The 15,286-nt window shown below is 37.2% G+C and overlaps 3 protein-coding genes across 4 annotated transcripts; all 3 read left to right on the top strand.

Moving 5' to 3' along the window:
• Positions 1-1,414: 1,414 nt before the first annotated feature.
• LOC113730508 (dof zinc finger protein DOF3.6-like) lies at positions 1,415-3,193 on the top strand. 2 transcript variants are annotated; one of them, XM_027255220.2, is made up of 2 exons: positions 1,415-1,612; positions 1,811-3,193. In XM_027255220.2, exons 1-2 carry the CDS (start codon positions 1,562-1,564, stop codon positions 2,801-2,803), a joined length of 1,044 nt encoding a protein of 347 aa, XP_027111021.1. In that variant the 5' UTR covers positions 1,415-1,561; the 3' UTR covers positions 2,804-3,193. The 2 variants fall into 2 exon arrangements, with proteins under 2 accessions (XP_027111021.1, XP_027111022.1); XM_027255221.2 differs by having other exon boundaries at positions 1,420-1,612; positions 1,847-3,193.
• A 1,634-nt stretch (positions 3,194-4,827) lies between these two features.
• LOC113733459 (CASP-like protein PIMP1) lies at positions 4,828-10,161 on the top strand. Its single transcript, XM_027259825.1, has 4 exons — positions 4,828-4,965; positions 9,449-9,558; positions 9,715-9,847; positions 9,979-10,161. Exons 1-4 carry the CDS (start codon positions 4,828-4,830, stop codon positions 10,159-10,161), a joined length of 564 nt encoding a protein of 187 aa, XP_027115626.1.
• Positions 10,162-13,070: 2,909 nt separating this feature from the next.
• Positions 13,071-15,286, top strand: LOC113733456 (CASP-like protein 4D1). The gene is made up of 3 exons (XM_027259822.2): positions 13,071-13,408; positions 13,555-13,687; positions 14,931-15,286. Exons 1-3 carry the CDS (start codon positions 13,113-13,115, stop codon positions 15,129-15,131), a joined length of 630 nt encoding a protein of 209 aa, XP_027115623.1. The 5' UTR covers positions 13,071-13,112; the 3' UTR covers positions 15,132-15,286.

Genomic DNA, 15,286 nt, shown 5'->3' with positions numbered 1-15,286 from the left:
CGCCATCCCCAGATACTTAATTGTGGAAATTTAAGCAAAACCGAAGAATATGTAATGTACATTTCCCATTAATTATTACACTAAACTCGGAAGGAAAAATAAATAGTAAGTTTTTTGGACAGGAAGACTCGTTATTGTGTGCGGATTTGAGGTAGGGCAAATCACTTGCATCGCAAGTAAGGATCAAGATTGCACTCAAATCACTGTTTGTATATGTAAGTTGTAGCTAGCAAGCTGCCTTGCGTCCTTGTTACGTTCCAAATGTTGACCCCTGCAATTGATCGATTGATAATTAATTCACTTTTTTTTTTCTCCTTTTTACTTTATTTATTTTAACCCCTACAATTGATGGATAATTCACTTGGCACAACATATTAGAAAAAGTTTTATGCTTGTTGGAATGCTAAATAAGACCATGGGGCAATTGTTCCAAAACTTTGAATTGAACTGCAAAGAGAAGAAACTTGACTTTGGCTGATTCAAAAGTGAAATTACCATGGAACACTTTCACTGTGAAGAGCTATGGATGGACTATAACCTGTTGAATACGGTTAAATTACAAATAAAATAATGATAAGATCGATCCTGAGAGCTGATCTCATTATGTGGAATTCCTTTAATTCGATGGAAAGTTCTTCTAGCCAATGGGTATATATGAGAGCAAATTGATCTACACAACCTTTGACTGCATGATGGCTAAAAAAAAATCTGACGATAATATTGAAAGAATCTAAAATAGAGCAGCACATAACAAGAGGATGCATGTCGGTCGGGCTTGGCTGTGCATATAATCACCACGGTAAGTAATGAAACATCAGGAGAACAAGGCATTGTATCAACTGACTATTCATGTTACCACAGTAATCTACTTTAAAAGATGAGCAAAGATGGCTTTTCATATGATAATGTTCATGATATCTGCCTGTGCACTATGCACGAAAATTTATACAAATCGGCGGGGACATGCCGGAACAAAGAAACTTACATTCCAGGGTCACATTTCCATCACATAACCCCACCAGCCCCTGCCTTTTCCTCGAGTTTATTCTTATCTAATGCAAATCAAAACCCACACCCAACTTTTTTTAGTCAATTAGGAACATAATGAAGTGTATGTACAGGCTTAAAAAAAAAAACGAAATCAAAAGTGTATGTACACCATAATTAGATATATATTAGAATATTAGATTAGGGTTCCATTCACCATTAGCATCTGTCTTTATCAGTGCATGGCCATCAAATTTCCTTTTTTAATTAAGGGTTTTGTATTAGAAGCATAAAATTGAGACTTGTAAATAAAGAACTAGTCGTATGTCTTCAAACCCTGAAATTAATTTAAAAAAAAAAAAAAAAAAGAAAGAGAGAAAGAGAAAGAGGAAGGGGAGGGGAACGGGCAAAGATGAACAAACCACTATAATAAATAAGCACCTCTCCTTTAACTTTATAAATCTTCTTCTCTTTTGGTCTATACCATCTTTCTCTGCAACTCTCTCTTGTTGATGTGATTCTCCACCATAAACCACATCAACCTTTACAAAAGAGAGAAAGGTCCAGCACCACCATGGTATTCTCTTCTGTTCCGGTTTATCTAGATCCTCCCAATTGGCCACAGGTAAACTACTGACTAGTAATATTATTACCAAGGTTTTATTTCTCCACCCTCTTTTCCCAACCAATCTTAAATCCCCTTAAACAATAACTAATAGCGAGACCTAACTAATGGAAAAGATACATATCCACATAAATATTCCGAGCTAGCTACCTTTTTTTTCTAATCTTTTCTTCTTCATTTTTTTCTTGAATATTCCAGAAAATATTTGATGCATCTGGCTTTACTTTCCTGCAGCAACAAAATCCGCAGCAAGTAGCTGGTGATGGTGAAAATTCTCAATTTCCACCACCTCTTATGCCGCCCCCACCTCCGCCTGGAGCTGGGGGCACGGCATCTATCCGACCTGGCTCGATGGCCGAACGAGCCAGGCTATCAAAGTTACCACAGCCTGAGGCAGCCCTCAAGTGCCCCCGCTGCGAATCTGCAAACACAAAATTTTGCTACTTCAACAATTACAGCCTGACGCAGCCCCGTCATTTCTGCAAGACTTGTCGGCGATACTGGACAAGAGGAGGGGCACTAAGGAACGTCCCAGTTGGAGGAGGATGCCGAAGAAACAAAAGAAGCAAAGGAAGCAGATCAAAGTCCCCAATGACTAGCGACAATCAAAGTAGCAATTCCACCTCAACTAGTGCAGTTTCTGCTAATAATAGCTGCTCCACTGATGTAATGAGTCATTTGCCACCTCCACCTCCGCTATCTTTCTTTCCTCCTCTGCATAATCTTGCTGATTTTTCGAATGTGGATATCGGTATGAGCTTTGGTGGAATCCATCCAACAGTTACGACCAGGGCCGGTGCTGGAAGCGAAATTGAGTTCCAGATTGGTAATCCTTTGGGTGCTGGGCCACTTAATTTGTCATCTCGATTCGCAGACCAGTGGAGACTGCAACAAGTGCAGCAGTTACCATTTCTGGGTGGATTGGAACATTCAGCTGCTGCTGGAGTGTATCATCTTGAAGGTGAAGTTATTGATCAGCCATTAGGATATGATGGCGTGACAACGGATCAGCTGACATCTAAAACATTGGAAGCTCATGGGGGTTCAGTCAAGCTGGAAGAAAATCACCAAGGGCTGAACTTGTCGAGAAATTTCTTGAGCATTCCTGGGAATGATCAATATTGGAGTACCACTGCCAATGCATGGACAGATCTCTCTGGTTCTACTTCTTCAGCTAGCCATTTCATGTGATAATATGGTATCCCTAATCTTGAAAACGTTATCAATATTCAGGCATGTGTGTCTTAAAGCGAATACGGGTTCTGGTAGCTAGAAAGAAATCTTATCAGAAAAGAATATGATCAGGATCGATTGTTAAAAGATGAAATGGGGAGCAACGATTTGATCAGCATCTCTTTCGAGCGTCTGCTGAAGAAGTTTGGAAAGGGTAGGCATCGATTTTCATTTTTTTGTTCATTTCATTTTTATGGGATATGCTTACTAGAGAAGTACTGTAGTGGTAGACGTATATGTGTTGATGCCATCTGACAGGAAGGTTTAGGTTCTCTTAACAGATCCACTCCACTGTATTAAGTAATTTCTTTGTTTTAATTGCGTGGAAGAATTATGTAAATTGCTAAACTCTACCGTATCCTTCCTAAAGTTGAATTAGGATTAATAACAACTCCGCTGGTGAAAGTCTCCATTCTGAAGATCATATAAGGATTAAATATGCTACATTTAGATAGGCAATATTAAAGGTACACAACCAATTTTCAAGATTATATATAGAGAAAGATGCTCCATTTAGATGATGAGCTATTAAGAAAGCCAATGAATTCTGGAGAGCAAAAGCAAAGATCCATGCATTTTAGTTGAACTACCAGCAATTTGTAATTAAATTTGAAATGTTCATCCAACAACATTGTATGTTTTAAAAGCACTTCATCCAATTTGTAATTAAACTTGAAATGTTCATCCTTGTACTTCTACGTGCATTCTAGGCTTGTGACTTCAATTTACAATCTTATACTGTGAAAATTTTTTTGGAGTCGGTGCTTGGACAAGATCATGAGCCAAAGAGAGACATATGAAGCCTCTTGATGAAACGTAAAGCTTTTTCTTCAGTCAACAAGCGGCCATTTGCTACTTTGAAAAGATAAATCATCTTATGGTTTCCATTTTGACGTATTTTGTGATTGTGTACTTCTCCACTGGAAGCCCTGGATGTTTGGCTGAATATAGTAGCTACGGGACTAATTGGTTAAATTCATGCATGTTGCTTGACTCCCCCATACCTTGCAACTTTCTTCTTTCACTAACATAGTGACCAGGAGGCAAGAGCAAGTTAACTAAGATTTAAGAAACTCAATCCAATGCTGGAAGTCTGAGAATCTGTTTCAGTGGAGAGCACTGCAGAAGTTGCATTCTAGAAGTAGTTTGCTGGCCATGAACGTTGTTTCATGAAACCGGCCATGCTTAAATTCATAAATATGGAAGCCAGAAAGCTGAAATGAGTCATGGTTCACGGTACCAAGTTTCTTTAATCACCAATATGGTAATCCCAAATTCCCAGATACCCCTATTTCTCGTGTACATATTTTGGAGTTGTCATAAATTGAGGTAGTCACCATTCACCCTACCGAGATTACTGTTGAGCAGACATTTATTTAAGTTCGTGCCCATGCTTTGAAATTTAGAGAGAGAGAGAGAGTTTGGAAAGCAATGATCTTGCAATTATGATGAGGCAGTGAGGCATCTAGAGAGGGTTAGTGAATCGTACTCATTTGTTGTTTCTGGAGACTGGAGTGAGTGAGATACGTAGGTTGGTAGTTAGCAGGACGGGCAGACAAAAGAAAGAGAAAAACGCCAAATTCTCACGCAAAACCATGACGAGGAAATGAAAGCATTCTCGAATTGTAGGCTTGGAGAAACTGAGGTATGAATCAACATCAACGTCTAGTCATTTAGACCAAATGAATGGAAACAACTTTTTCCTAATTAATTGAGAATTCAGAAGGGGAAAAAAACATGTTTTGAATACATAGGATATGGTATAATTAACTTACTAGGAATTAAGGACTATTTTACTGGTATGCATTTGATACCAAAATTTAAACTTAATTAGAGCAAAACTGAAATACGGCCTCTAAAGTTCCATAGTACTGGAGTACCAAAATACGGCTTTGTGCATATTTAATACCAAAACGGTTTTTGTTTGTCTCGTTTGCTCATGTAATTGAATGAACAATTACCATTTATGCAGCTTTTATAACATGAACACTACTCCTGATATGTATATATCAAATAAAATAGAGTACTGGTGGTCAAGGCAAGAGGAGAGGAGGAGGGGGTGGGGATCAGCAGCTGGTTTTGATAAGAGTAAGGAATCTGGGTCTGGATTTGCTTTTACGGTGCCCAAGATCCCTTATAGGTAGACATGAGAATAAAGCAAATTCAGGTTCAACCTATAAAATCACCCGTCAATAAAGCGACACTGTGTGTCTGTGTGTGGGATGTAAGTAATCCAACAGTGATGAGGTTCCTTTTTCTTTTCTTTTATGGTCGGTCACCCTTATTGTACTGTTGTATTTTATCCACAAATTATCGATGCCATCAAAATATTACTAGTACTATTTGGATCTCAAAAATGCTCTTGTTTTTGTGTCCACCACCGCGTTACAACAGTTGATGTCCATATAAGTTGGCGTGAGAGGATCCCTCTGTTTCTGTGGCAGCCTTTTGAGAAGTTCTTGTTAGTTTTCTTTTTCCCCATCTACACTTCCAGCTGAGTCTGATACAATCATGCCAACACCCCACCACCCACTCCTCCTCCTCTAGATTCCAGCTCGTGTATATATGCTCTTCTCAGGCCTCATATTCTGGGATCTACATCACAGGCCTCAACTAATTAACGAGCCAGTTGAAGTGCATGGCTAATGATTTAGAAGCTTATTAAGTCTGTGAATGTCTTCTCTATGCCCCTTAAGATTTGTCTACACATACTGCTAACAAAACATGCAGTAGAATTTAATTAGGATGGTGTGGTACTAGTCTCGATTTGAGTATTGAAAGTTTATAGTAAAATTCGCCACATTTAACTAACAACCAAAATTTTGCATCTCACCAAAAGGTGAATTATCAGGAAGCATCGGGGCGTTGGGACAAATTTCACTTTTTTTACCTTGAAAATCCTAAGACTCTGTCGTGGCACTTTACAGTTTGAACTTCCAAGTGTGGAAATGCAATGCCTGTATTTTCCTCGTTTTTTACACTTAATCTCAACTCAAGATGTTAAAATTGTGCTAAACCACAGTGAATTTAATTTCTGATAATATTAATTATTCGTGGATGTTGAACATAATTTGTCATTGTAGGACTAGGTCGACAAATTTGACTAGTTGAAGAATCAATACAAACTTGATTAAAAAGTTCAGGAACTTGATTAAATTCATACAATTAACCCGACTGAAAAACTAGAAAATAGATTTTGGTGTTAATGTGGCACAATAATTAAATAATAGATTCTGAGCAGCCTTACTACATGTATATATTTCAGTAATTCATAGCAGGTTGGCACAGATTTTGATGGTAATTCAAATCGGTCAGCAACAGCAAATTGGAAACAAGAAACGAAATTCCTTGACCCTGAAAAATTCCAGGTTGAAGTCTAAGCTCATAATTCATCAGAACCACGAAAGAGCAGTAAAATTTCGAGGAAATTAATCACTTCAAGGTCATTGTTTATAGTAGGGTTAAGATAATCATTGCTTTTGTCGCGTAATCCACAAAAGAATGCTGCATCAGGCATCAACGGTGGGGCGATGTTCTTGGCTTTTCAATCATCGTCTGTCTCAACTCTCAAGGGGTAATGTCCCATACTGTTGCTTGATTAATTGGATTGGATTGGATTGCATGGTCTTTCGTCTTCTATCTAATTCAAAAGCAACAAAGCAAAATGGAAGCTTGCGTGATCCAGCACTAATTTTGCATGGCGTTTTCGTTTAAAGTTCTTTTTATCTTCTTCTAATGCTGCCAAACCAGCACCCTCATGCTCTCTTAACTTATTATGCGGTCATAGATGTAGAAATTTTGACTGGTCTTGAAAACCTGTTGCTTTTCTTCTTTTCCTAAAGTGAGGGAGAGGGACAGAGAGAGAGAGAGAGATTGGGTTTTCCACAAACCTATGTTCAAAAGAAGCCAAACCCTCAATCGAGAAAACTAAACTGAACGGAACAGTGATGTCTCAGCTCCGCTAAAGTCGAGAAAGATATAGTTGTTCGTTAATTAAGATGGATGACCAGACAATTGTGCTTTAGGAAGGGTGTCTATTAAAAGTTTGCAACGGACGACGAATGGGAAAAAAAAAAAAACTTAAACCTATGTTGGATTACGTGTCCAAATAATTGATGACAACAATCAACATGTTACATATTGCTAAATGAAAAATAAAAATATATAATGTTAGGTGATATATATATACTTCAATCTTAACTGTATATATATTTCATTTTTTTTCTTTTTTTACAGATGGGCCTTTATATCAAGTTTGGCTAAGCATTTTGAATTCATAATTGTTAGTTTGCCTTAAAAGGTTAACCATTTTTTTTTTCTCAATCTAGACTCATAGATAATAGTTTACCAGCAGCCTTTCCTATTATACTTTTCCCCTTTTTTTGGGTCAAGAAGAATGAAAGCAAATTCTGCGCCTAATTGTTTTTTTTTTTTAAAAGTACGTACGTAGTAGGACTTATTTTTTTTCAATTTTATTTATTTAAATGTAAAGTGGTGAAAGAAGATAAAACCAACAATCGAATTTATTAATTTCTAAAACACGGATCAAGCACTCAACTGAAACTGGTTTGTTTGGATAGTGTATTATTTGAAATATTATTTGGAATAATTACTGTAGCACTTTTTGTGATATGATGTATGTGAGATAAAAAGGTGATTGGAAATATAAAAAGGTAGGTTGGAAAATGTGTTTGTGATGCAAACGAAATATTATTTGGAATAATTTTGAAATAATGTCTACCACGCTTTTTGTTTGCTCAAATAATTTTTTTTAAAAATGTTGGTACGAAATTTTTTAAAATGTGTGCTTGTCAATTACACTTACGTGGTCGCCGCTTTGTGGATGTATCATGCGCAAAAGCTAATGGTGGTCTTTGTCTTTCCATGCCTAGCGCCTCAATTAATCACTACACCTAGGACGTCACTTTCACGTACAACACGATTTTTCCCTTTTCCTCTTTCGTCAATCATCATGATTAATGTTTCAGGACCGCCAAAATTTTTTTGTTTAAAAAAAAAAAATTTTGCCAGTTCGTTTATATTATAGATTTCAACCATTATGCAATGAATTTCAACTATGACTGGAATTCACCTTGCTGGGAATCTACCACAAATCTAATTACCTCTTCTCTTCTCTTCTCTTCTCGTATCATCCAATTCATAGCTCCGGAAACAAAGGCTTTTGTTACTTTTGACATTAGTCTTGTTTTCCATCATTTCTCCAAATTATTCGGTAACCTGTATGCCTAAAAATGGCTACGTGGAAATGTTTTCCAAACACAATCGACAAAAGAAACTTGATGCTTGGGGAAAATGTTTTCCGGATTGCATTTTGAAATTTCGTGAGATTTCTAGATCTCTTCGAGGCATGAGTCAGCGCGACGATTTCCAATCAAACTTAATCCATACTAGGTAATTAGTTGCCTACACGGTTATACCTGTTGTTTCCACTCGGTCTATGGGCCTTAAAAAAACTCGGTATCGTCACCAAAACCAATGTGAAGTGAAAAACGGTTCGCAAAATGAGACTCAATCTTTGCCTGGAATGGGCCTAATTGTGAACTTAAATGGGCCAAATGGAAAGTTATTATAATCCACGTATCTAGTTTCCTAGGATCAAGAAATTTTAACAGCACTTAGCTTCAGAAACAAAAAAAAAAAAAAAAAGAATTTAGTACTCCGTACTTTGATGGTTGGAACTTGGAAGCGTACACCGGCTGTACAGTGCCGGGCTTCTCCCCACAGATTAAAGGCAACGAAGTTAGATTTTGGAGTTTTCCCATCTTAGATTCAGAATTTGACAATCAAAATACAATCAGTTCTGATACTACTAGGATTACAGGGATTAAATGGTATGTAGGTTAACCCAAGACCAAATTGAACACTTTAAAAGAGGTCGGAAAACCCAAAATGAGAAAAAAAATCAAAAGAGAATTGGCATAACTTTACGTAGATTTTCGAAGGAGACGGATTTTTGGGTTCTTGTTTCACTTTTGAGCTTATGTATGAACCACCCTCCAAAAAAAAAAAAAAAAAAAAAACTCATGTATGAAACCAAAGCAAGCTAAAACTCATCTTTGGCATGTGCATCCAGCTTAATTGAATGCTCCGACTGACTACTTATCTAATTGACGTTGCAATCAAATTAGAGCAGATTTCAATAAGGCCGAATTGAGTGAAATTTTTTGGAGTTTCTATATGCTTTCTTTTTTGTTTTTTTTAACTTCGTCGTGAGAGTGGCTAACGCCGTGTTATCACTGCTCTACTATGTGTGAACCTCCAGAACTTGTCCAGCCCCACATGATACCCAAAGCCCTTCGGAAGCGACATTTACTAGGACTTAAATGGCTGAACTAACCTGTATAAACTGAAGGAAGAAAAGCTGTTAAATTATGAAGCAGAAGAGCATCAAACATTCATAACTGAGAGCGAGCGAGCAGACTGACAAACCATGAGTCTATTTGTGTAGTGCAATAAAGAAGAACATCGAGCATTCGTAAGTGAGGAAAATGACACCTTCACCAATCAATGCCACATCTTCTCCAGTACCATCCGAAGGCCTGATTTTATCAGTACTGGGACTTTTAGAGAGAATTTTTGCAGTCGATTTGCCTCCTCATCTCGCTAGTTCTCATCATCATCAACACTGTTACTACGGTTGATGATGAAGGCCATGAATACCAAATCAGGTTTAATGATTTTTATGCGTACCGGTAAGTTCAAGTGCATGCATGCTCTGGGCTGCTGCGTGATTGAAATTGGAGTCTGCTGCACTTGCATGCATCGATCAATCTCATGATGATTTATTTGGCTATCATGCATGCATGCGTGGGAATTGAAATTCACGTCCGCTGATTCTAATCTTGCAGTTACCTGGTGGCTTCTGCTGTTGTTGGAATTGCCTTCACTCTCACCCGATCTGCTTTCGATATCTTTAAAGTGAGCACTGGAAATCGACTTGGTGGTGCGGGCTTCTATTTGCTCGACTTTTATGCCGACAAGGTATTTATGTAGTATTTTGTAATGCAATTCTGCTCCATACAAGGTTAGACATGTAACCTCAGTGTATATTAATTAGGTCATTTAACTTTGCTTACACGAAATGTCATGTTTATTCTTTTGGGCTTGAGCAGGTTACATCCTACTTGCTTGCCACGGGTGCTGCTGCAGGGTTTGGGCTCTCCGTTGATTTGAACCGGGCACTAGGAAATGACTCGTCGTCCCTCACAGATTTTCTTAATAAAGGAATTGTGGCAGCATCTATTTTCTTAGTGGGATTTGTGTTCTCAGCTGTATCATCAGTTTTTTCATCTTAATTTAGCTCTTCCAAAGAGAGGTTAATTTAGTTCCCAAGACTCCCACATTTGAAGATGGATTCTCCGGGTCAAATCAACCATGGGTGAATTCTTAGTTTATGATGGAAAAAAAAAAAGAATTTTACAACGAGGGCAGTTCTTGGAGTGTGTTCTACAAATGGGGATCTTCGCATTCGCGGAATGCGAGCTCACTGAGAGCTGGGCGCCAAGACAAGGCTACGTTACAGTCTTCGTCGGCTTGGCGTGGCATAGGTACAGGTGCTGGTGGATGTAGTCGCATTGTCTCTTTGACAATGGCCCGTAGGTAGACTAAATTCTTGATATCAGATTCTTCTACCCATCTCTCTTTACCAACAAAAGAGTCAATCTCTTCCTGGGCTTTTTGCAAAACGTGCCTATGGTTCAGTAGCAGGGAGATAACCCAGCTCAACGCCCTTGATGTGGTACTAGTTCCTGCTACAATAAGCACCTGCAAGCAAAATAATAATACTAATAATAATGAAAAGTAACAAATAGAAAATTCTGGCAAAGATTAGTTCTGCACTAAGAATAGATTAGCTGAAGAGTTTTGAGTTTTGATTTTTTTTAACTTGTCCTAATTAGTTGTGGAGCTTAGAATATCAGACAAGGGAGAAGTTCTACAAGAAAGAAACTAGGGTGGACAATTCTCTAGCTCCCAAATTAAAAGCAAAAAAATTTAAATTTGGGAGAGCTCGCATTAATAAGTAGAGCTCGCATTCCGCGAATGCGAGCTCTATGGCCTCCGAAAAAAAATAAAAAATAAAAAAATTCTGCAGAGCTCGTATTTCTGAAATGCGAAAACCCCCCTACGGAATACCTCACTGAAATCGCCCCTTTTGTAGAATTTTTTAAAATTTCATCACAAACTTAGAAATTTCTCAATCAACCATACACACCCGGCACATGGAAAACTCTTTGTTCACTCTTTGGTCTTCTTTTCTTTCCTCTAAATCTGTTGTTTAGTTTAGAAAAATAAATCTCGGATAGTAATCACCTTATTTATGTTATTCCATTAGGTGAGTCGCGTTTGTACCAGAGAAGATAACTTCTCATCTTTTTAAGCTGTTTCTAGTACGTTAAATAAAATGCAAGAAAATTTTCTTGCCTGAAATCCTGAGACAAGATTTCGTGTAAGATAATTCTGGTAATGTATATACCATCATGCTTACCATTCCATTTTACTTGTTAACTACATGTTTATGTTTTTGTTCCAAACGAGGACCCTACTTCTAATAGTTACAGGTTATTACTGTCAAGTTGTTTGTAATGTCTAGATGAAATTTGGTAAATGCTTTACCTATGACCTATGTATAGGCCTGGGTTCGAGTGAACAAATTAAAGATAGGTGATTAGTAACTCTTAATCCTCTTCGTTAAAAAAAAAAATGGAGAGGAAACTTATAATTACTATTTCGTGAGAAATGCTACAAGTATAATAATAATTGGTCAATTTAGTTGAGGAGGCCTATTAGTTCCTGATTAACAATTATCATTTTTCTGCTTTCAAACTAGAAGGAAAGACATAATTTGGACCTATTAATACACTTCCCTAACTATATATACAGGTTCATTGTTCACAATCATCCCAAATTTAAGCCCTCGCATTCAAATGCTTGGCTTACCAAACCATGGAGAATTCTACGTCTTGACTAACATGCAGCCTGAGAAGAGTACAACATGCCTGTTTATGTAAATTGGAGACGAAAGTACAGATTTAAGAGACTTAATTGCAAATCTTCAAGAACTCAAGAAACGGGACTCATAATGTCAAAAGAGCAATTCTGATTGCTATTCCTTTTGTTTGATTCTTACCTCCATCAATTAGTCATTGAAATAAAGATGGAAAGTAAATCAGAATGCTTTCTTTTTAGTTTTAACTTTTGTAACGGGACCAAGGATGTTGTTAACTTATTATGATAAAAACTTAGCTTTATATGCAGTATGAAAGCTCTTCCTGAACAAATAAGGGGTTTGAAAGCCGATAGTTCTGTCACTACAGGCATCCTGATGAATACTTCTGTCATGTAATCCAAAAAAGATTACGGAGGTTGCCAACAACTGTTTGTCTCTGCCAGTAAAGTCTCAAGATATTGCACAATTGTTTGCATTTCCTCATCTTTACTCAACTGTAGTCCCCGTACAGGGGGAAGCTCTAACTCCCGGTACCGTACGATATACATACAAGATAATGGCGTTTTGTTGAGTTAGTGTTTGAGCTCTGTTTATTTACTTTTACGATTCTACTAGTATGATCGACAATGTAATTGTAAGATTATAGACAACTCTCTCATTCTTCAATTAGAATTTTGAATATTCACCAAAGTGAAATAAAAATTCTTGAAATATATGGATAACGAAACAGAAAAACGATAAATTTAAAAAAAAAATTAGTAGTTAAGGCTGTTTCAAAGTTACCACTTCAATTCTGTCATTTCCTATATTCCTTACTTTTAATAGTCCCCATGTCTAACTGCGCGATGAGGACTGCGCAAGATGAAACATACACAACTTAGATTTTGAATGTAGTATGAAGTAATTTTTCTGGCAGGACAAAAGAAAAAAACTAAACATTCTGATTGTTCCAACACGCTAACACTCAAGATGGTGGAAGGCTGGGAAAGTACCATGTAGTTAAGTTAAAAACTTAAATGGCTGAAATTACAACGTACATATCAGTGAACGCCCTACGCTGGTGTGCTTGTTGATTAATATTAATTGCAGGCTAATCGTCTTGTTTCCAGGGCTAAAAATTTATCAAGAAAGATCGCTTCAGACAAAAAAATTATAGATACATACACGGCATTATGCTTTATCAGTGACAGACATTCAGACCTGAGCCGGCTGTATATCAACAAGTAGCAATAGTAGTATAAAACTGCACGGACCAGTCATAATTATTCATGTCAAGAAAGACTCGGGACAGCAAGATCGATGGAGCCTCCGTCATCCGCAGGCTCACCTCCGCCATCAACACCTCCGCCTCCACCATCCACCACCACTGCGTCCCCGTCCTCTGCCACGGCCAACCCTCCTCAATCGTCGGCCAGGCCTGCACCATTTACAGTTACGTGCACGGCAGGTTTACCAGTAATTGCACTTGTGTTGCGGCTTCTTACATTTGTTTTCCTTCTCATCTCGCTGATTATCACCGCCATCGACACCGTCACATACGTCGATGACTTCGGCCTAGAAATAAAAGTCGACTTCAGTGACCTCTATGCTTACCGGTAACTAAGCTGCATTATATTTAAGCCTGCTTTGACTACAAGTACGCATAATCAAGATTTCAATGACCTGATCAGATACTTGATACTTCATCTTTAATGGGAGTTTATTGTTGTGGACTACTTAAGTATTTATTATTCATCCACAGTTACATGCTGTCTACAACTGTTATTGGAATCACCTACACCCTCCTACAAACCGCTTTCGCAATATTCCAAGTGAGCACCGGCAAACGATTTGGTGGTGCTGCTTTGTGTTATCTGGATTTTTATGGTGACAAGGTATGTCTCGTATCTTGCATAAAACCTTCTATACGGAATCGTGGAGTATCCGAGAGAATTGTATGTATGGGGAGAAAAATTGAACGATAATTAATGGATGCAGATGGTATGTTATTGAATTAATTAATGGACGTTGATACAGTATCGACTGAGATTGAACCTGTATTTGATAATGGTTTGATTATTAATCAGGATATATGAAAACTAAGTAATTTGCTATTTGTACATACAATGTATGCTTTATCGAGTCACGTTTGATGAGTTAATTAATTAATACCAGATTCAGTTCAAACTTGAGTAGATTTATCGGTGAATTAGAAAAAGAACTCAAATAAGCTGTTATTGACTCAAAAGCTATGTTTTCAGAACCGGACTAGATATCGACTCGGTCGAGCTTAGGGGTCAGGGGTCAATGGGTTCAACCGGGTTCGATAGGGGTTGAATCGGATGACGTCATAAATAAAAATTATTTAAAAATTAAAATATTATATGTACAATACTTAATAATATGTGAATATTAATAAAGGTATATTCATATATATTTGATGTTTCAAATATATTTAACAAGAAAATACAAATAAATTAGAACAATCAAGTATCAATTTATATTATTTAATAAGCATTAACAAGTTTAGAATTAAAATTATGGATTTAATTGAAAAATAACACCAAACTTTAAGACAACATTTATAAAGTATGAAATATTTGAGGTATATTAATAATTTTTAACAACTTAGGGGGCAAAACATCATATTAAAAATATTTTGACATTTCAAAAAAAGTAAAAAAAAAAAAAAAAGATTGACCGGGTTCATTTTTCCGGTCAAACAGGGTCAAACCCGGTTTTTGACCAGGTTTGACTGAGTTTTTGATTTCCCGATATTTAGAATTAACTCGGACGGGACAACTGGCCAGTTCCCGATTCGACCGATCGGACCGGCCAGTCGGGTCCGAATTTAAAAACAGAGCTCAAAAGTAAGCAAAATGTCTAGTGACTTCAATTTTTTTCTTTTTGTTTAAGGAAAAACATGCTTTCTATCTTAATCTTGGATTCTTCTAGTCGTGGATAAGAGTTTTATGTACTCTATTTTTTTTTCAATCAAAAGAGATTTTACTCTGTCACTACCTATGGCTTGTAGTAAATAAATTGATTATGCCAAGAGCGAATATGCAGCTATTTGGAAAATGTGGTTTAATTTAAGGGAAATGATATTTGTTAGACATTCCCTTTGGTTTTGAGCAGGTTATTTCCTACATGTTGGCCACGGGCGCTGCAGCAGGGTTTGGGATCACAGTTGATTTCAATCGCTTACTACTGAAGGGCACTGACGCCTCAGATTTTCTCAACAAGGCAAATGCTGCTGCCGGCCTTCTAATTGTGGCATTTTTGTTCTCAGCAATATCATCGGTCTTTTCATCTCTGGCTCTTCCAAAGCGGGCTTAATATCATGTCCCTAGATCGGGATATGTCGTTTGATATTTGTTAGGGAGAAATAAAATATGTTGGTAAAGGATAACTTGGGGCAGAGAAATTGTAGCTTCTATTGTCATTTTGCTATTTATTTAATAAAATAATCGACCCAAAAGAGTGTTACAAAA

This window comes from Coffea arabica, chromosome 2e, assembly GCF_036785885.1.
Source record: "Coffea arabica cultivar ET-39 chromosome 2e, Coffea Arabica ET-39 HiFi, whole genome shotgun sequence".
Classification (NCBI taxonomy): Eukaryota; Viridiplantae; Streptophyta; class Magnoliopsida; order Gentianales; family Rubiaceae; genus Coffea; species Coffea arabica.
The sequence above is the reverse complement of the archived record's forward strand: the minus strand, read 5'-3'. Positions and strand labels throughout refer to the sequence as shown.